The following is a 24,095-nucleotide window of genomic DNA, read 5'->3' as shown; positions in this document are numbered from 1 at the left end:
TGCAGCATCAGACCAGGGGAAAAATGGGCAGCTTGACATGAAAGGAGGGCAGGGTTAGAGCCCTGGCAGCATTTGCTGCTGGCTGGAGGCCCAGGTTTGTGCAGTGAGGGGGCACTGGGCACTCTGCAAGTGCAGCAGCAAATGTTGGGTTCTGTTCACATGCAAAGGAGACTTCACAAAAGTCAAAGTGAGGTCTCAACCCTCTTGTGCCTTGGGCAAAGGGTCTCCCCCAGCTGCCCACATGCAAAGGAGAGGGCACAGAGAAGAGCACAGGTCACAGGATGCACAAACCTGGCACTTGCCAGCAAAGGTCCCAGAGGCACAGGGGAGCTTTGACTGTACAGAAGAGCATGGAGGTGGGGAGTGGGTGGGGAGGAGAAAGAAAGACATTTTTGGCAGCTGAGATTTTATTGTCTATCTCGTCCCTTCCTTGCCAAAATGTCTACAGATTGCAAAATGCACAAGCCCCAGATTCCTCCAAGTCCTGGCAGGGTAAAGCACTACCTGATTTGCAGAAAGGAGCAGAGAGATTTGCAAGAAGGAATGTGGGGTTGAAAGGTGAGGAAGAGAATCGTGGCTGTGCACAGCAGAGCACTAAGCCAGCCTTCGCCCTTTTCAGAGCTGTCATGCAGGCTTTTATTTCATTATTTATTACTCATAATCCTATTTTGTAATGTATTATATAACTAAGAATATAGTTAATATGGTGTATTATTTACTCTATATTTTTATTCATCTGAGGCAAGATGGCACACATTGCTCAGCAGCTCCAGCCTGACCCCAGAGGTCCTAGATTTCACTGGGGGTATTCAGTTCTCTTAGATTAGATACAGCCACTCACAGCAGTTCACATGCAGATCTCTCAAAGAATACTGTAAATACATTTCTGATGCAGCCTCTGAACCTTGTCAGCCAAGAATAAATCCCCTCCACAGGAAAGACTGGCACAGAGCTTTGCCATTGTGCTGTGCTCGCCCAAGCCTTTGTCTGGCTGCCCTGGTGTGTCCCATGTGCCAGCAGGAGCACTGACATGCCTGTGTCACATGCAGGGCAACATCTCCCTCTCCCCTCTGCTCAGGAGAACATCACTGAAGCACAGAGGCCATGGAAGCACAGGTAGCCACACACTGCTGGGCTGTCAACACATGCCAGTGCTCAGGAATGTCACAAGAGCACTCAAGCATCAGGCATTTGCACCACCCTGGATTTGGGTTTCCCCTATGGGGAAAAGCTGCAGTGAAAACTTTGGAAACACCTTTGTGAAAGCAAAAAAAAACAACCAAACATGACTGACTTTTAAGCAATCTTATCCACACAGGTCTTAGCACACCCCAGGTATTGCAGCAGGTGTCCCAAACCACATTCCTGGCCCACACAGAGCAGAGGCTTCCTGCAGAGATCCAGCTTAGGATATTGCCCTGGCAGGGCATCCTCTGGCACTGCCTGGGCACTGGGAGCTCTCCTGAGCACGTGGGCTGGGTGTGGATTCCTGATTTTTGACACACTGGGGTTTCCTCACTCCATGAATGCAGCAAGGAAAGGAAAGAAAAAAACAAAAGAAAGAAGAAAAGCCACGATGAGGCAGGTCTAGCCTCTTGGAGCTGGATTAACGACTGAGAAATGCCAGGGAACATTCCTGGCTGTCATCAGTGACCATCAGCCTAGTGGAGCTGGGGATCTGCTCCTATTCTGATCTGACACTGCTCATCCCAGGGCTCCTTCCCTGCCCCACAATGGAGCCAGCAGCACCATGGGACAGAGCAGGCTGTGGGAACACATGAGGTGTCTCTGTGCATCCTCCTGCCCACATCCCAAGGGCTTAAAGATGAGCATTGGCCCCACATGCCCTTCACAGCTACTTGAAACCGAGAGACTGACCCTAAGTTTGTCACGTAGGACAGAATATTTTCACAGGAGGTAATTGGAAGGTTAAAAGCTACTTGAGAGTAGATGAGCTGGCTCCTGCTAGGAGCCACAGGGCTGTTCTGAGCTGTGAAACTGCCAGCAGAGAAGGCTGCAGGCAGAGCCAGGGATCCCCAGCTTTCCCTGCCTGCTGAATCACCTGGTGCTGCCCAGAGATCCTTCTCTCAGGAGGAAGTGATGCTCCTCATCCTCATCCCCGAGCTGCCCACAGAAACTGGACACAACACAGAGCCCCTGCTCCTGGCAGTTTGGCTTGCAGGAATGTGGAAGCCACACTTTGGGCTGCTATTCAGGGTGTAGGAGGATGTGCCACTGAGCAGAGCCTAGCTGGGAAGTTACAACCCAGATCTCAAATAACTTAAAAGCTTTGGAGTATTTGAGACTCATTGCAGAGCACTGAGCACACAGCAGGGCTGTGAAAGCAGGACTAGGAAACCATCAGCCTTATCCATTTGCATGAAGCATCAGCATTCAAGGGAAGGAGAGTCACCATGCTGAGATCTTAATACTTCCATTAGTTCTAGAAATCAGACACAGCTCCTACCAAGTTTGCAGGACTCCATATGTGGCAGAGGAGCAATAGAACAGAAATGCAAAAGCAGCTCTGAGTCTTACCTGATGTACACAGGACTTGGCATTCAGAAAAAACAGCTCTACTGTAGTTTTGTCCTTGAGAAAGGAAATGCTTTCAATGTAGAACCTGAAAATTTAAAAAAGAACAAAAAAATGAGTTACTCTCTTGAATAGGTTTCATCTTCCTCCCAAGTAATTTTATTTCCTCAGTGTTTTGTTCTCCAGCAGTAAAAAAGCACAGAGGAACTATGAGCTACTGCACTTAATTTCCTGCCTATTAGGAGGGAACAAGCAGAAATCACAGGCTGAGAGCACATAGGGAACAGGGACTCCTGATTCCACAGATCCTGGATATCTGATGGCTTTTCAAATGAGATGAAAATGCTGTTGACACTAAAGGAGCAAAACCCATCCCTCCTCTGCAGACAAAGTCACGGCAGTGGAAAAGGCAACTCCAAAGGTGTGGCGGGTGGGGAAGCCAGTCCAACACTCTGCTGGAGGAGAGGGGCTGCTGGCAGCCCTGCAGGACCACCTTCCTTCCAGGAGGAGAGCAGAAATGTTCATCAGAGCCATTAACTTTGCTCCAGATCCAGATGCTCCCGCCAAATATAGGCAGAAGATACATTTTTTTGACAAACAAAGCCTTGGATCACCACCACCAGTGCCTCAGCAGTGCAGATCACCCCAGGGCATCCCAACGCCTTGTCCTTGACAGCAGAAAGGTTGGATGACCAACAAAGGAGAATCAGAACCAGACCAATCCCTCCCATAGCCCCAGGGTGCTCTTAGGGCTCCTCACAGCCTCCAACTCCATCCCCTGATGACTGCACTGATGCTCATCTCGGCACAGATGATTTGCAAGATTGGAACACATCCCCAGCAGCAGCACAGGGACAGCACGTGGTAGGGAGCAGGAAAGCTGGGACCTGCCACACGTGTCAGGAAGGTTTGCAGTGTTTATGCTGCGACTTCAGAAAAGTGAGACATTAAACAGTAATTGCTTTAATATTTCACATTCCTGCAGCATGTGCCATCAAATTAATTTTAAAGCACTCTCCAGAACGCCTCTGCAGATAATTTCCCCATTTCACAGGCATGCAGCCTGTCCAAGGGGCAGCCCAGCAGCCTGCCCCAGACATTTGAAAAGCTGTTATACATTTCCATGACTCACCTTCCCCCATGAACTCTACGAGCCACAGGTATTTTCACCCTCTCTTGATCTCATCTGATACATTTTTTTTCCCCAAGAGCTTTGCTAAACTTTACTTTAAACACCTTGGAGTGTTTCTCTTCAGAAGTGCAGAGCAGAGGGCAGGACCCACACTCTTCATCCTTTCCTAACCTGCTGCCACACCAGCCCTTCACAGAGTGGACCTTCCTCAGCCTGCTAAAGCCTCCATTGCACCAAAACGTGATTTTCCTCAACTAAGGACCTCTTTTGCACTTGCAGGTTCTTTCAGCCAGGCTCAGGTGTGGCTGGCTCACCCTCAGAAGCAGGAAGGTTCTGGTTCTGGAGAGGCAGCTCCCAGTCACTGCTGGTACAAAGCAGGAAGCTGTAGGGTCTATGGATTTAGGATGAGGGCACAGAAGGGCTCTGCCCCTAACCCCAGCTGTGTCCTGGGCTCTATTTTCTCCATGGTACAAGCTGTACCCTCTTATCAGCCAGCTGGGAAGCACTGGCCACAGAGATAAGGATGTTCAGGGGATGACAGGCATATTTGGAAACACCATAAAGTGCACATTCTGCTTCTATTTCCGATGCTGTCAGCATTCTTGAAACTGGAATGACACTTCTGTAAGTCCTCAATCTGCATTACAGAGCCCTTCAGCTGAGTGTACCATCCAAAAAACCTCTGTGACTGGACTGAGTTTATGCCAGCTGGCAATAATTAAAATCTCAAAGGATTATCACATGTTTCCTTATTGAACAGCAAAAGCTCAGGGATGAGAAGCGATGAAGAAAAACCAGGAATCAGAGGATTCATCCATTTCCATTAATGCAACGAGAAACTGCAGGTCTGGAAGTGGCTTTTCTGCTGGAATACCTATTTTCTATGGATCAGACAGTTTCTGTAGTGCTAATTATTTTGGTAATACTATTATTATCCTCCTGCTCTGCATCTCACTGCCCACCCTCCTTGGTTACCTGTTTTGGATCTCATCACCCCAGAGCACTCAGACTTAAAAATTCCCTCATAGAAGTTGATTTTTCCAAGCCCACTCCTCACACATTAACTCTTGCCCAAGTCTCTGCACACCCTGTCTTGTCCAGGACCATCTTGCAACAGAGAGAGCCAAAATGAACACCATGAGCAAACAGCATAAATTCCAACCAAAAGAATGCTCAAGTGAGAGGATTGCCTTCACAGCTTTCTTGGGCAGTCACAGGCTTTAGCCTCAGATCTGATCAAACATTGTAAATGGAGTGAAGAGCCCATCATCCCTTTATAAATGGATTTTTCTTTTCTTTCTGTCCCAAGTGTGGAAGAGGAGCTCTGACCACCATCCCACATCAGCACGTATTCAGGCAGAACAAAGTGCCACTTGTTTGTCCCATTCCCTTGATGACCAAGAGGGAGCATGGGGAGGCAGCAGTGCCAACTGACCCAGCTACACAACAGGCTCTGCCTTGGAAGTGCTTCAGATAATTAAGCACACAAGGCATAAATTTACCCAGATCTGAAAAGCAAATGAGGTCAGTCTGCTCTCATTTTCCTTCATGGACTGCAAGGAAAACAAAAACTCCAACAATATTAAGAATATGATGCTTGGTCTTTTCTGCCAGCACAGCTCTGTTTCATAGGATATGGTTTTTTTCAGGCCCTTAACCAGCAGAGCTTTGCCAGCAACAGCCCTAAAGTAATGCAATTACACTGGCCAAAATCATCATTTTGCCAGGGGTTTTGCTCTTTCCTGGGGACTTGTTAAGCTGTGAGCAAAAGAGCCATCGGCAATCCCTTTAATGTACAGACAACCCTTAAGTAAACAGAAGGAAAAAAGTAAGTATGATTGTTTAAATAAACTGTATTGCAATTTAGCACACTTAAAGACAAGTCAGGCAAAGAAGGTATCTAAAATATGAGGTTTAAAAAAAAACCAAAAAACCAAAAAAACCCCACCAAAACCAAACCAAACAAACAAAGAAAAAACCCACCCAAAAACCCAACCCACCCCAGGAATAATGTCCTAGTAACAGTTTAAAAAGTAGCAGGTTCCAACCTACTTCATTTCATAAATACAAAAGAGAGCAGCACTTAGCCAGAGCCTAATCTCCCTCTAAAAATAACCCATTGCTTTGGCATTTATTTCCTTTATCAAATCTGCAATCAGTCCTTTTAAACAAAACCCCCTGGTGATGAATAAACCCGAGTGGCACTGTTTGCTGGGTGGAAACAATTACTCACCGAACAGCAAAGTACAAAGTTGCTGGCCCTGGTTTCTTGGGCAAGTCATGGTCCAGGACACGGTGATCCAGCTGCAGCCACACACTCTGACCTCTGTGCAAACAGGTTGGGGAGGAGGTTAAAAACCGGGATGGAAAATGCAGAAATTGGTTATTTTCACTGCCCGTTTTTACTCCAAGTGTTGCTTTAGAAAGTTCAGCACTCAGCTCCAAGGCAGGCAAACATCTCCTCCAATGATTTCCTTTTTTTTTCCAAACTCTTCACCCTGCAAGGCTGAGCCATGGGTGCCCTCCAGAGGCCACAGCCTCCCTCCTGTGCCCTCAGCTCTGCAATCCCACTGCAGTTTCTGGGGAAGCCAACAGCTTTTAGATAATCCCCTGGGCAGCACTTTGAACCTCACGGTGTCTCAGTGCTAGTGACCAAAAACATCCAGGAGAATTTCATGGCAGCTCTTGTGGGGGAAAAAGAAGCCAAGTGCAAACAGGCTCAGCAAGAGGAAAGTTGTTTCTGGGCAGGACTAACCTCACAGCTCACTCTGCTTGGGAAATTTGGGGTTAAAAGACTCAATAATACATTTGAGATGCAGGTGCAGAGCAAGAGGAGCAATTCAGTTTGGAAATAAATGCAAAATCTTTTTGTTGTTACTAAAAGTGCAGAGGAGGAAAGCTGAGAGTGTTCACATGGGAAATTATCATTGAATCAGTTTTTTCACTTGTGAGACAAAAATAAAATGTGAAAGCATCAGGAAATTATTTTACAAGGATTCTCTGGTTTGTGCCCAGAAGATACCTTCCAGATATTTTCTATTTTGTGCCTTCTCTTTTCCTTAGCCAAGGAGCACAAGCACAAGGTAGAAAAATCTTTCTTCTTTGAAAAAGTCATTTTTCCATCATGCCAAGCTGCCACAGTGTGAGAGATAAGGTTTCACATTGCAATAGTCACACAGCTTTTTAATAACAAATAAACACACTCACATATCATCAAAAAATGTTATACTCACGTATCATCAATAAATGTTATCCCAAAATACTCCTTTTCTTTCAGGTTGAAGTGTGAGGCCACCAGGTCCAGTAACTCCCGAGACAAAAGTTTGGGCTATTGGAAGAATAAAAATAGTTTTTTTTCATTTCAGTCCAGGCTTTTCATATGAAATATTTTTTTTTCTCTACAAATACTGACATCTAAGTTCTCATGACCATCTTGAAACCCTGTTGTACAATTCCATAGAGAAGTGACCTATCAGACTCAGGGTGTCTCTGTGGAGCTTTGTGGGATGTGTGGAGCATGGAGAGGCAATTCTGTGCTTAATCCATGACATTAAGCCAAAGGGCAGAAGACTGAGTGTTGCTTTCCTCTTTCTGGGCTACAAGTCAGCATCCCAGGCTTTCCTGCACTTATAGCAGGAAGGATTTTCCAATTAAGAAAATGTTGTGTAGTGGAGGATCTCGTGCTTTGAGTTCTATTCTGGGAATAAAACAGCCTCAAAATCACAGAGTTTTCTTCCCATCTAAATGACAAAAACCACCTCCCCAAGGGGTGTGTTTAATGTACTTCATGAATTTTGGTGAAAGCAAAAACTGAATGCAGAGCTGATGGCAGGTATTTTGCCCACAATACCCAGGGAAACCCTTCTGCTAATCCAGGTGTCTGGGGAAGCACATATGCCTGAGCAGGTTTATTCCACTCCTGTGAGCTTTTCTAGCAAGAGGTATAACTTTTCTTCAACCCTCACTTCAGCCCCCAAAAGAAACCAAGCAGAGGATTCTGGCACTGGCTGCCAGTCCCCAAAAGAGCAAGGTCTGTACCTGAACCAGCAGCTCCAAGTTCCTGTCATCGAGGAGATGCACCTGGCAGTGCCTGCCCTCGGTCATCTGCAAAGATAGCAACATGTCAGGAAGGGCAGCATTCTTGCCTGGCTTTCACCAGAGGGTTTCACGTGAGGCTTGGGGACAAGGAGAGTGGGGAGCAAGTGTGTGATTTGCATGGGTAAGGGAATCAGCTCCATACCCGAGCTGAGAGCTCTTCTGCAAGGACTCCTCTGCGGAGCTGCCTCAGCACTCTCAGCTCCAGTCAACTTCAAGCTGGAATTAAGGGTGCTTGGCAGCACTCAGGATCAGATAAAAAACCCATAAATGCTGGGGGAATTAAAAGTGAGGATGAGGCAGCCTGGCCAGTACCACAGCCACAGCCTTTTGCTCTGGTGAGGAGCAGATGACCAGGGACCTATGAAACAGAGATGGAGCCAACTCTCCCTGCAGAGGGGTCAGCCCAGACCTGTCCATTGGTCTGTGTCTAGAAGAGAAGGATTCTCTATCAGCACAATAACATTTTCCATTGGACAGCTGCTGGAAATCTGGAAATCTACTGCCTCCATAGGATTATCATACATCAAGAAGGTGCTTGAACTGAATGATTAAGAATGGGATGAGTTCTGCAACCTCTGATGCTATATCTGAGCCAGCTATTTCATCTCACATTTATCTCCTGCAGACGAAGTCTCTTCCTTTCTTTAAGAGGCGAGCCGTTCAGAAATAGCTGCCCATTATGCCCTTTTAATATCTGCCCTTTGAAATCTAATACATTTCAATGAAAGCTTTTACATTATTTAATATCTGTTCTAATTCTGGGCCTTTCAGCAGCTCCAGCGAGGACCAGCTTTGCAAGAATCTCCGGGTGAGAGCTGGTGAAGGAAACCTGGCTTTGGTATTTATTCTCCCAGCCTCAAAGTAACTCATTTCCCTGACAGCACAAGCTTGCAGCCGACTGTAAATCGTGAGCTGTGAGCAGAGGCCGGGGGTGGTTTGCTTAGGCAGAGGCTCCCAGAGGGATTAAACAGTAACAAGCAATGGTTTCTCCTTTCACATCCCTCTGGCTCCGCAGGGATAGCGACAAGGACAGGGCTGAGCTCTAGTGCCACCAGCACCTCTCATCAGCTCCTGCCCCTGTGCATGCTGCACAGCCAAGCCTTACAGAGATTTTAAAATAAACGTGATTTATACGTGGTTACAGTAGAACCAGAGACCTCCCACCTCTGCCCAGACACAGCCGCTTCTGTCACCAGCCAGCCCTTCTGCCCCAAACATCCAAACCAACAAAGCTCCATTGTTTCGACTAATTGAGCTCGTTTTGACCAAAAGCCGAGAGGGAGTGCCCTCCTGAGGAGTTCTGCAAGCAGGTCAGAGAGGAGCGCCTGCAGGCACAACTCTGTAGTGTTTGGGAAAACTGGGCTGCAGCATCTGTGCCCCAGCTGTGGCAACTTGTGGCACTGCTGAGCATCACAGCGCCCTCCAAACCAGCAATACTGGCTCAAAGGCTGTTTGCAGAGAGTCTAGAGGAAAGAAATCCCTTCCTTCCCCTTTGTGTTACTGCTAGGAACATGAATTTGTACAGAAGTGCTGGACGAGGAGTGACACATCTTGCACTCAGCATCTTCCCCCATGCCCTGCACTCCCTGCAAGGCACCACTTCCAGCTCTTCATCCTTTAGGTGCTGGGAGCAAAGCTGCACCACCCCAATTCCAGCTTGCAGCACGGTCCCTCAGATTGATCTGCTGTCCAAACACAGCACCCAGAGCCCTTCAATCCATTGTGATCCACTCTCAGGTCCATTTGTTCCCCAGAGCTGAAGGGCTGCCATGGCACACTCATAACTAAGTTGCACGTTCCCATCAATTAATCATTTCATCAGCGCACCCTTCAAGGTGCAGCATATTTCTGGCTCTGACACACTGTTACCAATCTGCCCCTGTTGGGAAGTGTGTCTGATCCAATAGTGTTTTTAAATCATTCCCCATCTGTTGCTCTGAGATAGCACCACGGTTGCCATTATTTAATTGTGAGCTGCTTTAGCTTTCACCCAGTGAAATCACATTAATCACTTCTGACTGTTTTAATTGCCTCGGTTGTCTGTTGTTAAGTAAAAAAGGTTTCTATTACAGCAAACACGTCCACGAAGCCTCGTGCTGAGGAGAAAGAAAGGTATCTAGGAGGTTTAAAACATAAAAGAAATACCAAACATCATCTGTACTTCTATTCAGCTATCCAAGGTAATTGCAAAGCACCTCAAAAGTAAATAAACCTCATGACACCCCTGAAGATAGGCAAGATGTAATTATCCCTGATTTTATTGATGAGGCAACATAAGGAAACAGCTTAGAAGTCTGATTTACAAACACAGATAGAGACAACATTTAGGAATCTTTTGTCAGAAATCGCACATCCACTTCCCAGAGCGCTGGAAAGCTCAGTCAACAAGTTGCAGAAGATGCCAAGGTGCTCAGTGACAAAGCACTGTGAAATGGCATTGCTGTGACAAACCCTGCAGCTCCCACCTGTGTCCCCAGAGCTCCCTGTGTCCCCAGGCTCGTGTCACCCCAGGAGCCCTTTGTCACATGGAAAAGCTACAGGACAGGGCCATGGAATGCTTGTGGCTGTAGCTCCAAGAAGAGCTGCTTGCACTCCTCTGCCTTCCCAGCCCATTGCTGCTAAAACACCTTTCCTAGGCAGGATGACACAGCAAGGATACTCACTGCGTGGCACCACAGCCTGATGGAGGAACACAAACCTGCTGCTGTGACCACCCTTTGCATCTGCAGGCTCCAATCCCTAAACAAAGGAGTGTTAACCTGGACAGCCTGAGCCCTTCTCCTCCTCCTGCACACCCAAAGCTTCAGCCACTAGCGCCCTGGTCCTGCAGCTGTGCAGGAGCTCTCTCCAAGTATCCCCACCCCATTCCTGCTGGGGCAGAGTGCACTTCACTTGGCTTACCCCGTTCTTACAGTCAGAAGCAAATCACTCCAAATTACTATCACAGGGATGCACAAGCCCATCCTACACCAGGAATGTCGCCCACCAGAAAGGTCAGCTCCAGGAGACAACTCTCTCCTTGCATGGAGTTTTCTCCCCAGTCCAGTCAGAGCTCTGCTGTACAAGGCATTACTCACATTTCACAAGCCTTTTCTGTACACGAGGTAGAACCAAAAGCTTTTTTTGCTATTGCAGCTGCAAGCTCACCTCACAGACCTTGGAGTGTCAATTGCCTTCCACCAGCCCTGTATGGTCCCATGTGTGCCATGACTGACACAGCAATGCCACAGCAATGCTCCAGCATGGTCACAGGTACCAAAAATCTGGCCCCATCCTCTTGCCTGAAGAAAAGCTGGAGAGCTTCATAAAGAGGTTCCCATCGCTTTCATTAATGGATTTTGGCTAAGGAAGGGTGCCTGCAGCTCAGCAGCTGGAGACTCTGAGCTCTTGGAGCAGCAAAGTACTCGTTTTTAACTCCTCCAGTGACACTGGTGTGATTTATTTGATTTATTCCCTGCAGCACATCCGCTTGCAGGTCTGTTTCCTCAGGCTCTGGGAAGGGACTTGTGCTGTCTCCCAACTCCCAGGGCACTGAGCTCCTCAAAGACCCAACACCCTGGAGTCCTCACTGATACATTTTCTTTCATCTTTAATTCAGGATGCCCTGCTAATCTGAACAATATAATTGATTTTCTCTGTGTTGGACCAATCCACCACGAGATGAGCACAGCTGTCTGGCTCAGTCAAAAGCTGGTGTGAACAGTCCTGAGATATTTATACACACACACATCTGTTTTCAGCTTATTCTTATTGATTTGGCATTGTCTGTGCAAATGAACAATTTTTGCAACATGCCCCCAAACTGTTCGTCTTAGCAGTTATTTTGAAAAGCCTGCTAATATTTAAGCTATTATCCAGTGAAAGAAGTAGCAGCATGAAATTCATGAAGCATCCCTGTGTCTCATCTCGTTCCCAATAGGAAATTAGGGGAGAGACATTACACAGCCCTATTTTTGGCAAAACCATACTGAGAGACTGGGACGCTGGATTTTTATTGTTTCCCAAAGGCACTTGTATTCTCTGTACACAAGTAAGCAACAAAACCTCAAAAATGGAAAGGACTGGAAGGAGGCAAACACTGTCCAATGCAGAAATAGAGTTATATCAAAATACTGCAGTTCTCCCAACTTACAGGCTGTCAGCAAGAATCTGTTTCAGCCAAATCTTCAGTAAATAAGGCAGATAATGAAGGAAAAGAAACAATTCTCAGAATATCCATGTATGGATATTAAAACATATGATGAGATTGTAATTCTACATAGCAAATTAACATTATCATAAAGGTGTCATTAGCTGTGAGGAAACAACATTTTGTCCTCCCTTTTTTTGTGACATAAAAATAAGACAAATTCTCCACCTAAAATCATCAAGACAGATTTTCTAAAACATCCATCCTGTAAAAAGAAAGAGAAATCAACAAGGCAGAGAGAAAAAACTACTTCTTGGCTATTTAAACCAATTCCCTATGATATCCTGAGCCTAAGTCTTTATTTGGGGAAAAAGCACATGCAGGATATTTATGCTATTTCTCTTGGACAGAAACATCCTCCCTATGCAAAGCCGGTTGTTACATGCAATATTTTTAGACATCCATGTGTGTCATCCCGTTAGGGAAAAAATAAGAAAAAGAGTAATTAGACAGGGTGTAAACAGGAAATCTCAAAAAAAAAAGCCCCCTTAAGCCAAAAAAAAGCTGCCAGAATAACACATCTCCTGAAGGGAAGCTTAGGAATGGAGAATCATGAAGGGTCTGGGTCTGGAGCAAACCCCAGTGTGTTGCACTACCTCCAGGTCAGATTTTATCTCCCAGAATTGGGAGGCAAATTACAAATAAGTCACTTGGCCTGTCTGTCATTGATTTCTATTTTTAAGCCTTTTTTTGTTTTAAGGTCTGGGGAAAGCCCAAAAAAACCCCCAAAACCCCAAAAATTCCCTGGCCAAAGAAGAGAGGATTACACATAAGCTGCACATAATGAAGACAAAAGCAGGAGCTGTGTGTGCCAGTGGCAGTCTCAGGGCTCTGTGCATGATCCCAGCTGCTCTCCCTGGGGGTGTGCCATGGTTTGGGCTCAGCAGCTCCCAGGACACACAAACTGCACCACTGAGCAAGGACAGCCTGCCCAGGACAGGGTGGCTGAGCCAGGGTTCTGCAGCCACCTTTAAAATCATCTCCACCCACATCCAGCAAGTCTGCACACCTATAACACCCTACATTCCATGAGAAGTCTTTTGGAAGGAGCAAACCTCTTCCCCCAGTTCTCCTCTCCCTTTCCTCTCAGGATAAACCCTTTTGCACAGGTCTGGATGTCCTGCAAACATCCAAGTGTTGCACCAGGGATTTGGTCCCAGCTGCACTGAAATGTGCATGTTATTTCCACGAGCTTCTGGCAGGTTAACCTCGTGAAAGTAAACCTCACCAGGAGATGAATAGCTCCAAAAATATATTTTATAGGCAGGAAAAATCACCTGTATTGATGCATCCAGCGATAAGAGAGAAAGGGGAGCCATTTTCACTAAATAAATGGTCAGCACACAGCCTTAAACCTGCAGTTTGACAAATGAGGTATTGGACTGTGGTACATCATTAGTATATAGATTATAAAAACTGGCTCATTTACTCCTGAAACAGGCACACCATGGTGGCTCAGGCAGTCAAGAGCACTGAAGAAAATAATGCAGATAACAAAAAGCCAAAGAGCGAAATTCCCAATTTCAAGTCAATGATGTTCCTGCCATGAAGGCATCCCAAAATGCTTCCATCCTGCTTTTGCCCAGTGACTGAGAGGCAGCAGCACTGCTTTCCAGGTGCACAAGCCCAGAGCACCAGCCTGGAACTTGAAAGGATTTCACATCCAAATCCCTACCTGAGCTGCAGTTAACCACCCATTAAAACATCACCAGTAATTTCTTGTAAAGGTTCTGATTTTTTTTATCCAAACCTCTCTTCTGTAACTCATAAACCTGTAAGAGATTTCAAAGCTTAATCATGAAGCCCCTACACCGACTTCAGATTTTCATTGGCATTTAGATGTTTTTTTCCTTTGGTTCTGAAGGATTTAGGATCAGCTCCTCAGCTGCCTCAGATCAGCATTGCTTCACTGACTTTGGTACAGCCAGTCAGCTTGTCTGGCCCCTGAACATGCCCAGCCTGATCAAAATGGGAAATCACATGCCAGAATATCTTGCAATAAGCAGCTGCCCTAACCAGGCACATCTCAGGAAAATTAAAACCTTTGCCTGTCCTTCTGGAAGGAAGGGGCCTGCATGCAGCTGGGGGGAAGAGGGAAAAAGTTATAATGGTTTAAATGACCTCAGAGTTTCCTGGTGTGTCTGTTGGGAGAGCAAAGCTTCATCATGTTCCAGCACTTGGAGTCACTCAGAACTTGAAGGAGTAAGCAGAAAAATAACAGACAGAAGTTTGGGGCTATACCAGCATTTCTATGGAAGCTTTTCAAAGGATCTGCACAGATCTCCAAAAACACCATGATACAAATTCTGGGGAGTCTGTCTGCAACCCACAGGTCCTCCCTGACCAGTGTAGGTGCCACCAGCCAGTGTCCCATGGTGGGAGGTGCTCAGGGTGAAAGGGATGGATGGGGAGTGGAAATGCTCCATGCTGCCATGGCTGAAGATTTGGGGAAGGGAAGAATTCCCCCATCCCACTGCCACATTCCCATCCCACTGTGTGCCTCTCCAGCAGCTCCTCTGCCAGAGAGCAGAGCAGTGCCCTCCCCTCTGGACTCACTGATACCTCCTGCAATGCACAACAGGTCAGCTCTGGGTCCAAAAACTCGTGTTTTCCCAGTCTCTGGGCACCCCCAGGACAGCCAGTGGGCTCCTGCAGTCTGGCTCACACAGACACAATAAACCTGCAGTGATCCCTTTGAGGGCAATGGCAGAGCTCCCACCAGCTTTATGGGGGCAGACCGTGTCTCCAGACATACTGCCTCTCCTTCCTAATCTTCAAGTCATAAAGAAGCCTTTGGCTGAAGTCCTGTCTCCAGTGTAGTCAATTAATTTTGCCATTAATTTTAATAGGGTCAGGTTTTTGCCTTAAATCATTTGTTATCTCATTATTAACCTTTAACGGAAGCCATATCTGCTTAATGTTAAATAGCCAGTGATGCTCTGCAGTGGTTGCCTACACCATTTAATCCTTTGTGCTCTGGCAAACCATCCTGTAGGACCAATTTCACCTCATCAGGTCACTCCAAGTGCCATTCCCATCCCTCCTAAGGGACACAGAGGCCACCCTGGCTCTGCACACTCATGGAATGCTTGCCCACAGTGACTGCAGGGGCTGTACAGAGCCATTCCCAGCCCCTGGGTGCTTTCTCTCTCTCAGGACCAGCCAGGCAGGGACAGACACTTGAAGCCATAACTGAATGACATGCACAGAAATAACATTTTAAGATGAGACAGGCTGGAGAAAAGTGCAAGCTTTGCACTTTGATGCGCCTTTGATGATGCTCTGCATGGAAATGTTGGCTCTGCTGAAGTTTGGCAATGAGCTGGAGATAAAACACAGTGCCTGGAAGAGGGGGCTGAGAGGCTCCCCGGGTTGCATGGCACCTTCCTAAAATAGCCATGTGAGCTGCAGATACGATATAAAAAGTGGCTCCTGCAGAGCATCAACTGACTTTCATGTAAGCCCCACCAGCTGAGCCAGTGAAAAAGTCTGGCACAGGAACAGCCCAAGTGCTCTCCCTCACTGCAGGCACTGTGGCTTTGCAGGGCCAAGTGCCAACAGACTTTCCATGCAACCCTCCTTTTCCCCGTTTATTCTATTATTTCTCATTGCAGGGGATGGCAAATCTAAGGGACTCTTTCATTGGCTCTATTGATGGCTTGGACAGGATGACAGGCACTGCCTCTTGGGGCAATTACAAAGATCCCACTCAGCAAAGCAGGTCGTGGAGCTCTAAATCTCATCCTCCTCTCCCAAAATTCTCAGAAATAACGATGAGCAGAATGTAATAAAACCCCCAAACTGAACAAAACCAAAGAACAGTGAAACATTAAAATCCAGGGAACAAGTTAATCCAGTCTTCCTCAAAATGATAAATCCAGTTACCCAGCCAGGAGATAAAGCCCTTTGCTAAGAGCAAAACAAGCAGGAGAGCTACATCTTCTTGCCCCCTACCAGAAGCCTGCAACGTAAAAAACTCACCCCTCTCCTCCCCATGAGGAAATCTCGCAGTGTGGCTGCTTTTCCTGATGCTACCCATGGCTTTTCCTGTTCTTGCCTTTGTTCCATCCCACGTGGGTTGTTCACTGTGCACTAGCACAGGGATGAAAGCACTGCACTGCACAGGCAGCATTGGCCCCATGGAAGGAGACAGAGGGAAGAAAAACCCTAAAAACCCTTTCCTGGCTCTGCTGGCCTCAGACTTTCCAGCTGCCAAGCAGCATCCAGACAGCATTTCACCTCTCCTGGCACTGCCAAAGGCCACAGGATCTCTCTGGCAGTGTTATCACCAATGCTGAGTCCCTCTGACAGAGGGCGAGAGGTTAGCTATCCTCTTGAAGGATGAGCCCTTTTGTTGCAGGAGCATTCTCCTTAAAGGTGTCTCCTGCTGAAAGCTGAAGTGTTTCTCAAACAGGTCACATCATTCCACGAGTGCTGATGTACCATTCCTGCCATTTTGCAGTGTACTTAGAACAACAGCGAGAGACGAATAGGCAGGCAACTCTGCAGCTAATCTTATTTAAAAAAAAAAAAAAACTATCAGGAAAATTAATAGGAAACAATCAGTACAAATCTGCCACAAATATCAAGTCAATGAAATCCAACATCTGCTTTCCTTGGCAGAACACAGCCAGTAAATTTGTGTCTGCCGGAGACACGCTTATCACCAGCAGTGCTGAGACACTGCAGGCAGGTCATTCCTGCACACAGCCCACGGTGATGTTTTGTTCCAGACCAATCTCCTGGGATTTCAGGGGAAAAAAGTATCCTGTGGGATCAGAGAGCTTTCCTGATGCTACCTGACAGAACAAACGCAGAGGCAGCCCGGGAAGGGGCAGAGCCTGGAGGGAGCAGCATCCTCTGTCCCTGAGCGAGCAGTGCCCACCGAGGGGCAGGACTGCCCACCCTCCCTCCTGTGACCTGTCCTGACCTTTGCTCCTCAGCCAGGAGGCAAAGCAGTTAAGCTCCTGCTTCTTTGCTTAAGTCTCTACAACACGAATCTCAGGGGATATTCTGTGCAGAGCTCCTGGTAACTTTTCCTGAGTTTTGCCTCACCCCAGAAGCCATCCCTGACCCACTTGGACAGACTCAGCTTTGCCCCTTATGGGAATAGTTATAGAAGATTAAAAATACCTTTACAGAAGGGTAGTTTCTCATCCCTGGAGACCCACATTATGCCCTTGATGCATTTTTGCCTCTCCCCAGGCCTGAAGCTCTCCCCCATTCCTAAAAGCTTCTCACATGATGCTCCTCTGTCCTCTCCAATCTCCCTGCTCACCCCTAGGCTGGGTTTTTGAGGGAAGGCTCCCAAAACAGGAGACATAGGCAGAGCAAGCCCTGACTAAATATCTGCCATCCCCTCCAGCCAGCATCTCATCCTCTAAAGGCATCCTGAATCTCCTCCTCTCCTGCCCCATCCAGGTCCCTGCACCCAGTTCATCCCTCCTGGACTTTTCCAGCCACTCATGCTTGGCAGTTGCCCCTCAGGAAACCCAGATGGCATCCTTGGACAGACATCAGGTAAGGAGGAGATGAAAAATAATTTTAAAAAAAGGCTAAAGCACAAGTCCTTTAAATCTGTAACTCTTCCAAAAATTGCCAAGAGCGACAAAATAGACCAAGAAAAGTCACAGCAGTGGCTATGGGTTGGAGCAGGCAGCAAGCAGTGTTTCTGTGGAGGTGAGGAGCCAACATTCCCAGCGCCAGCACCTTCCCAGGCACTCGGGGGGCTGATCTGGATGGCTCCACATTTCACTTTTAAAGCAAAACAAGTGCTTTGGATCAAAGGCTCTTTTCCAACAGCCGTTACCCCCAGCTCTAGGTGCACTGCTGCATCTCCAGGAAACCTCTTCACAGGGTTTTTTTGGGGGGTGAGAGGGGAGGGGACCCTATGAGGAGATATTTAATAGTTGCATGCTGAAAGGAGCTACTGTGCCAGGCACTGACCGCCTTTTCTCGGGACTCATGAATCTGTGCTTTGTTCGGCTTAAATCATATCTCAGAGCAGCCCATAAGGGTAATCTCTGAAAAGAGGTTTTCCCTCTAGCCAGAAGTTATAGATCTTTGCTCCAGCTGCAGTAATGTTACCAGAATCCAGCTTGGATTTAGCCCTTTCCTAAAGCAGCCAAGGCAGCACTCACAACAAAGGCAGGAAAAAGCAGCTGTAAACGCTGGGATAAACAAACAGCCCCTTATCTCCACAATGGAGTGCAAAAGATGCAAAGACATTTTTATGCACTGATCTTTCAAGGCAAAGAGACGAGCAAGCAGAAAGGTTTCAGCCCACACCACCCCAAACTTTCCTTGCTCCGTGCTGCTTTCTGGCTGCCAGCTCTCCTGCACTCACAGCTCTGCGTGATGTTTAACTCAGGACACACTGCAACAGCACTAAACAACATTATCTATCACTGCCAAGCATCAGCGATTAAAATACAGCCTCTTACCTCCACATCACACACCCTGCTGGTTTAAATGGACTGGAGACACCCAAGAAGTATTCCCAGCATGCATGCACTAAGCCTTCATGTTTTCTGTCCATTTGAGCTGGGAGGAAGAAGGGAGACACAATCCTGGGCTTCTTCCGTTGCCATGTAATCTGAAGGAAGTGACCTTCGTGTTTGCTGCTTTGATTACAGATTCAGAAACAAAAGCCCTTCCAGTGTGAGTCAGGGGACACAAGGGGTTGAAATGGGATTGTTAAAAATGGAAAAGCATTACAATTGTGAGATTTTTTTTTTCTTCCATCTGTGATATTAACCCCTTTATTATAAAACAAAACCAAATGAAAAATCAGGAGTTTCTGACCAAAGGCACAGCACTGGTGACAGTCCTGGGGCAGTGAGACACCTCGGTGTGGGATCACAATCCCTGTGTCACAACCATGGCTGAGGACACCCCTGACAGCAGTTCTGTGCTCACTGGCAGCTACCACCATCCCCCTGAAGCTCCTCCACCCCACACACTCCTGTCCAGAGAGTGTTTTTTGTGTACAAACTTGGCACAGCACTGAAACTTCAAGCCATCCCCAGTCTGAGCCCCATGGAGCTAGGCTGAGCTCTGTGGCAGCAGGGACCAACCCACCTGAAGGGATACAGGGATGGAGATAACCAGAGCTTCTCCTCTCAGCCCAGCCACCCTCACCTCAGACACTCACATCCCACAGTCCCTCCCTGCAACAGACACCCCCAGGTTCAGCATTGCCCTGGATTTCCCCAAGTGCTTTCCAAAGCGTGGGTCTGCTGCCTCTGATGTGGGGTGCTGCACTCTGGGGAGGGAACCAGGAGTGTGGACACAGTTTACACCCTTGGCCACCAATGTGAATTTGCTCCTGGTCTCAAGGAGTGCACTTTGCTGCTGGTAGAGGAGTAAATCACCTCCCTGCTGTTCTGCAGCTCCCTTCACAGGCTGTTCTCTGTGTGCAAAACACCGAGTTCTACTCTGATTCCCTGATCTCTTCCCCACTGGCACATCAATCCTCAAGGCTTCACAGCCCCTGGGCTCTGAGGCAGCAGCACAAACTGTGTAAGTGTGTCAGGCACAGCACAGGTGTCACACAGGCACAAAAACAGCTTTCAAAGAGAAGCCAAACAACTGACAGTGCTTGCACTGAAAATGAAAAAACATGACACCAAAGAACTGTGCACCCAAATCCAGGAAGCTGCAACTCCCAGAGTTCCAACCTGACCTCCAGGAGGTACACAAGAGGCGGGAGATCCCAAATTTACACATGCAGTTACTTCAAAAATCTGAATGCTGTTATTCAGTTATTTATGCTCCCAACTGAGCAGTCACTATGCATAGAGAGGACAAGCTATGAAGACTTTCCCACCCCAATTTTTATAAACCCCAGTTTTTATTTTAACAGGAAAAAGAACTTAAGTTCAATACTTGGAACAAACTAACTTGCTTCACACAGGGTGAGTCAGCCCTGCTCCCCTCACCTCCCTAAATTACCACCAATCCAGACACCTCCAGAGGGCAGCTCCCCCAGACACCTGGGATGCAGTGAGGTGCCAGAGGTGTCTCACCCTCCTTGTTTAATTCAGAAGAACCAGCTTTGATCAAATAACCACCCCTTAAATAGCTGCAGACAGAGAGTTGTCTTTTTTCCCAAAGTTACTTTGTAAAAGCCAACATTCTCATAGTCATAAGACTACAAAAGCTTTCCACGCAATACTCAATATCACAGGTTTCATGAAAAAACCATAAGTTGGCCCCACATCAGGCAGGAGGGTGCCAGGTCAGGTCCAGCCAGCTGGTCCAGACTGCACCAGCAACCTAAGGGGTGGCAGCGAGACAGTTTTGGGAGAGGATTTCAGAGTAACAAACTTGCATTTGTCTCCAAAACACAGACTCCAAAGCCCCAGAAATAAGATGGAAAATAGGCAGTGAGTCATGTTTCCTTAGAGAAATGACGTGAAGGTTACCTGGGTGGTGCCAGCTTCTGCCCTGCTGGGATAACCACAGGGACAGGAATAGCTGGAGGAGGGAAAGAGCCCAGCTTCTCAGAGGATCTGTGCCTTCCAAAAACACAGACCAGGGCTGCACAATTCAGCTGCACAGATAACTTTTTTTACAAGAGAAAAACCAGAGTTTAAAAGAAATACAGCACACCTGTAAGAGGTAGGAAGATGCTGGGAGTTGAGCACAGGGAAATCTCTGCAACTCTGGGGTACAAATGAGCGGAGTTTGGGGAGAGAATGAGCTGAGTTTGGGGACAGAATGAGCTGAGTTTGGGGACAGCAGTGCCACGACCCCTCCCTGAATGGTGACCCTGCAGGGAATGCACAGTCCAGCTCCCCAGCAAGGTGAACAGATGCAGTGTGCTCGATATGAGAGACGAATTACTGCCACTTTCACTACAGCTTAAACACCACCCTGCTCACACCTCACACCCTCTGTCCAGCCTAGAGACCACTGGCCCAGCCAAAGGTAAAGCCAGGATGCTCAGCAACCTGCAGATTCTCAGCAGTGCCATGGTGGAAGTGCAGTGACTTCTCCATGCCCATTCCCCTGATGGACAGCAGGAAGATGCACGCTGGGCACCCATCACAGCTCCTACCCCACATCAGCTGCAAAAGCAACCACAGAAACATCACAGTCTTAATCCCAGCATTTCTTGGACTGTCAAAGATGACTTTTAATGGCTAAACCCCCCACATTCAGGCTTTTCTCAGCTTTTTGATGACACTTATTCTCCCTGTCTCCTTCCCCAACACACCATTGATGCATGTTTAAATGAATGACAGATCGATTAGTGGGGAAAAGTGTACATGTGTATTTGTGTGTGGGAGGGTGTTTAAGCTAATATATTCCAGCACTGATAGCTTTATCCTCTTTGCAGTCTCTGAGAATGAACTGGCCTCCATCTGTACAGAAGATTAGTAGAATTACTAATCACTAATTATGACTCAGAGGTTTTAAGAGCAATGCAGACTGTACAAGGGGTGGCCTGATTTTCAGAAAATGAGGGGACAAAGATAGCACAGTGTTATTTTAAGCACATGGACAGTCCATCCAAGATCACAAAGCGCTGCAGTGACAACGCCAGCTAAAGGAGTGACAGAGAGATAAACGCTCAGAAGGACAAAAATGAAGCTTGGAAAAACCAGCACGTGCTGAAAGACTTTTAATTTACCTTTTCATACAGCTTATGTCCAGTCAGAGCAAGCTGGCCAGCCTCTGCAAAGGCCAAAATGGAGATTTATCCAGGCCAGCTCATACAGTGATACCTTTGTAAAAGACTCTCTGAGAAGCAATGCCAGCGACATTTGAAATCTAATGTATTTTGTGAGCTGCGTCACATCGGAGAGGAAAAATATTTATACAGGCCCAAGTGGTTTGTGAATAGAAGGCACTGTTTGAAACTGGCACTGTGACACTCCGAAGGAAATGAGATGAAGTTCGCAGTCTGGTTGTGAAGTTTGTCAGCGAGGGAAGAGGGAGAAGCGGTACAAAAAAAAAATTGTATTTTTGTTTGAATAAACTCTCTCAAACAGAATATGCTATATCATGAGCTCAGATGGAAATATATCTGGCAGAGAGCTCTGGAAAGCTGCTGTTGGTAGTGTGCAGAGCCAAGTTTAACTCTAAGCTGTCAGGAAGAGCCAGTGCCCAGAGCAGGGGCTGTTCTTAGCCCTCCTAAAGGCTCCCCAAAAAGTCCCAGCCACAGGGACATCTTCACATGCCAGGTTTGGACATGATGGGACTTTCAGCAGAGCCAAAGCTCTGCAGGCAACACATGGGCAGCATCACAGCATTAGATCAGATCCCTTAAAAAAGCAAAACAGCTGGATGAAAGCAGCCAGAGCAAAGCTTTTCCAGGGTAACCGGTAATCCCCAGCGTGCAAGTTTAAATCTTTGAAGGGACACAGACACAAATTCAGCGTCCTCTAAAAAGGTTTTCAAGCTCCCTTTGAAAAGCCCTGACCTGTAAGAACACCTGAGAAGCTTTTGTGGAGCATCACTCCTGGGGTCTGTCGGGTGTGGAACAAAGTTCTGTCCTGACACGGCAGCCACCTCTTTGTGCTCCCCCTTCAGCACTCCAGCACTGCTTCTCATCATCGTGAAAAGGGAAGGAAAAAAGGCATCTCGACTTGTTGTCAGCATTTTTCATAATGAGAAGTTAAGGTGTGGTAGCAGAGGAAGCATGGGGCTCACTATCCAAACCAACTACGTTAGCACTGGAGGAAACAGAAGTCAGGCGCTTCCTCTGCTGCTCCTCCACCCCAGGTATCGAGGGCCAGACACACAGACAGGGCTGATTTATTGTGCTTCATCAGCAATATTGTCTTCACTTCACACAGAGCAAATGTAATGACCTTTCAGAGGTTAAAAAGCACTTGGTCCAAAAGACCCACACAGAAAGCTCACACTTTAATGCCATAATTTATCAGACAATTACCAGTACAATTGATAATTGCAGTTACCCATAAGCTGCTTAATCACAGAGGTGCTCCCAGACCTGCTTTCAAGTCCAGCAGATCAATCACAACATGCCATTGTGTCCTGCAGGGAGTTTGGGGACAGTTTGCCTGATTTCTTTTCCACTTCTCATGGAACACACTGACTGACACACATTTAACTCTGACACTAAAGCATTCACTTGACCAGTGAACCAATTTATAAAAGTTACTTGCATCATCAAACAGACTTTAATGCAATGTTTCATTCATGCTTAACCATAATGAGGAATCACTGTGCTGTGGGATGTATTGGTGGCAATTGGTATTGATACCCCAGGGGAAGACTTTGTGTCAATACCCCAATGAAAATCAGGCCAATGATAATATTGGTAACTTAACATGGGATAGATGTTGATCCTGAAGGATTTTGGCTTTGCAGCTCCTTATTAACCTCATTTATATAAGAATTTCACTTTTTACTGCTCTATAATTAAGACAGGTGGCCTATAAACCAGCATGTGGAAAGCCCTGCAGAAAGCTCTCTTTTGGAATAGTATCAGGACACCTAGAAATGCCATGTTGTCCCATTTTGGGCATCAGGAGGGTCTCTGGGAAGACCCCCCCAAAGCCACAGCACTATGTGCCACAGCTCCACAACCAAATACAGCCCTCACTCATTTCTCTGGCAAGAAATGGGAACCCTTGAGTGAAGGCTTCCATGCTGAATTCTCACCCAGGACTTTTTCCAAGTCCTAACAGCCCAAATAACTCACCCTGACTTGCTGCTGTTAGAAGAAAGACCTGTGCCAGCTTTTCTACCAGCTGCCTCTGCAAATCTGTTGTTTCTAGGACAGGCTTCAACTGTTCCCTGCCATGGACAAGACAATGTTCCCTGGCATTCCCAAAGGATCAGAGAATAAACTCCCACACTGTATAGCCCCTCTCCTGTGGGGATTCAGAGGTTATTTCAGAGTGAAACAGGATACCCCAGCAGTGTTTTGGCTCCCAACCTCCTCCAGATGAATGAGCTCTGGGCAAGCTGGACATCCCCTCTCTTTTGGCAGGTGGCACAGAGGATGGGAAGCACCCTGGAGCAAGGATCAGCTCGGGGGAGTGCCTGGGCTGGGGCTGAAGTCCCTGTGCCAGTAACCAAGTAAAACCACAGGTAAAACCTTCAAAGGTGTTTCCCACACACACATGCCAAAGGCTAAGGAAAAGGTGACTGACAAAGGCTGGG

General features: G+C 47.1%; 1 protein-coding gene across 5 annotated transcripts in view; it reads right to left on the bottom strand.

Moving 5' to 3' along the window:
• FRMD4B (FERM domain containing 4B) overlaps positions 1 to 24,095 on the bottom strand; it is a 120,215-nt gene that overhangs the window by 48,720 nt on the left and 47,400 nt on the right. For 4 of the 5 annotated variants that reach the window (XM_085072321.1, XM_085072319.1, XM_085072320.1 and 1 more), the window contains exons 2-5: positions 7,706 to 7,771; positions 6,901 to 6,995; positions 5,901 to 5,993; positions 2,539 to 2,623 (exon numbers count right to left, since the gene is read on the bottom strand). In XM_085072321.1, the coding sequence (XP_084928447.1) occupies positions 2,539 to 2,623; positions 5,901 to 5,993; positions 6,901 to 6,995; positions 7,706 to 7,771 (339 nt within the window). Of the gene's footprint in view, positions 1 to 2,538; positions 2,624 to 5,900; positions 5,994 to 6,900; positions 6,996 to 7,705; positions 7,772 to 18,397; positions 18,537 to 24,095 lie in introns of those variants that run through there. The other variant, XM_085072322.1, reaches the window with a different exon arrangement.

This window comes from Lichenostomus cassidix, chromosome 12 (genome assembly GCF_008360975.1).
Source record: "Lichenostomus cassidix isolate B80296 chromosome 12, HeHo_3.0, whole genome shotgun sequence".
In the NCBI taxonomy this organism is placed as follows: domain Eukaryota; kingdom Metazoa; phylum Chordata; class Aves; order Passeriformes; family Meliphagidae; genus Lichenostomus; species Lichenostomus cassidix.
This window is presented reverse-complemented; position numbering and strand designations above follow the sequence as displayed.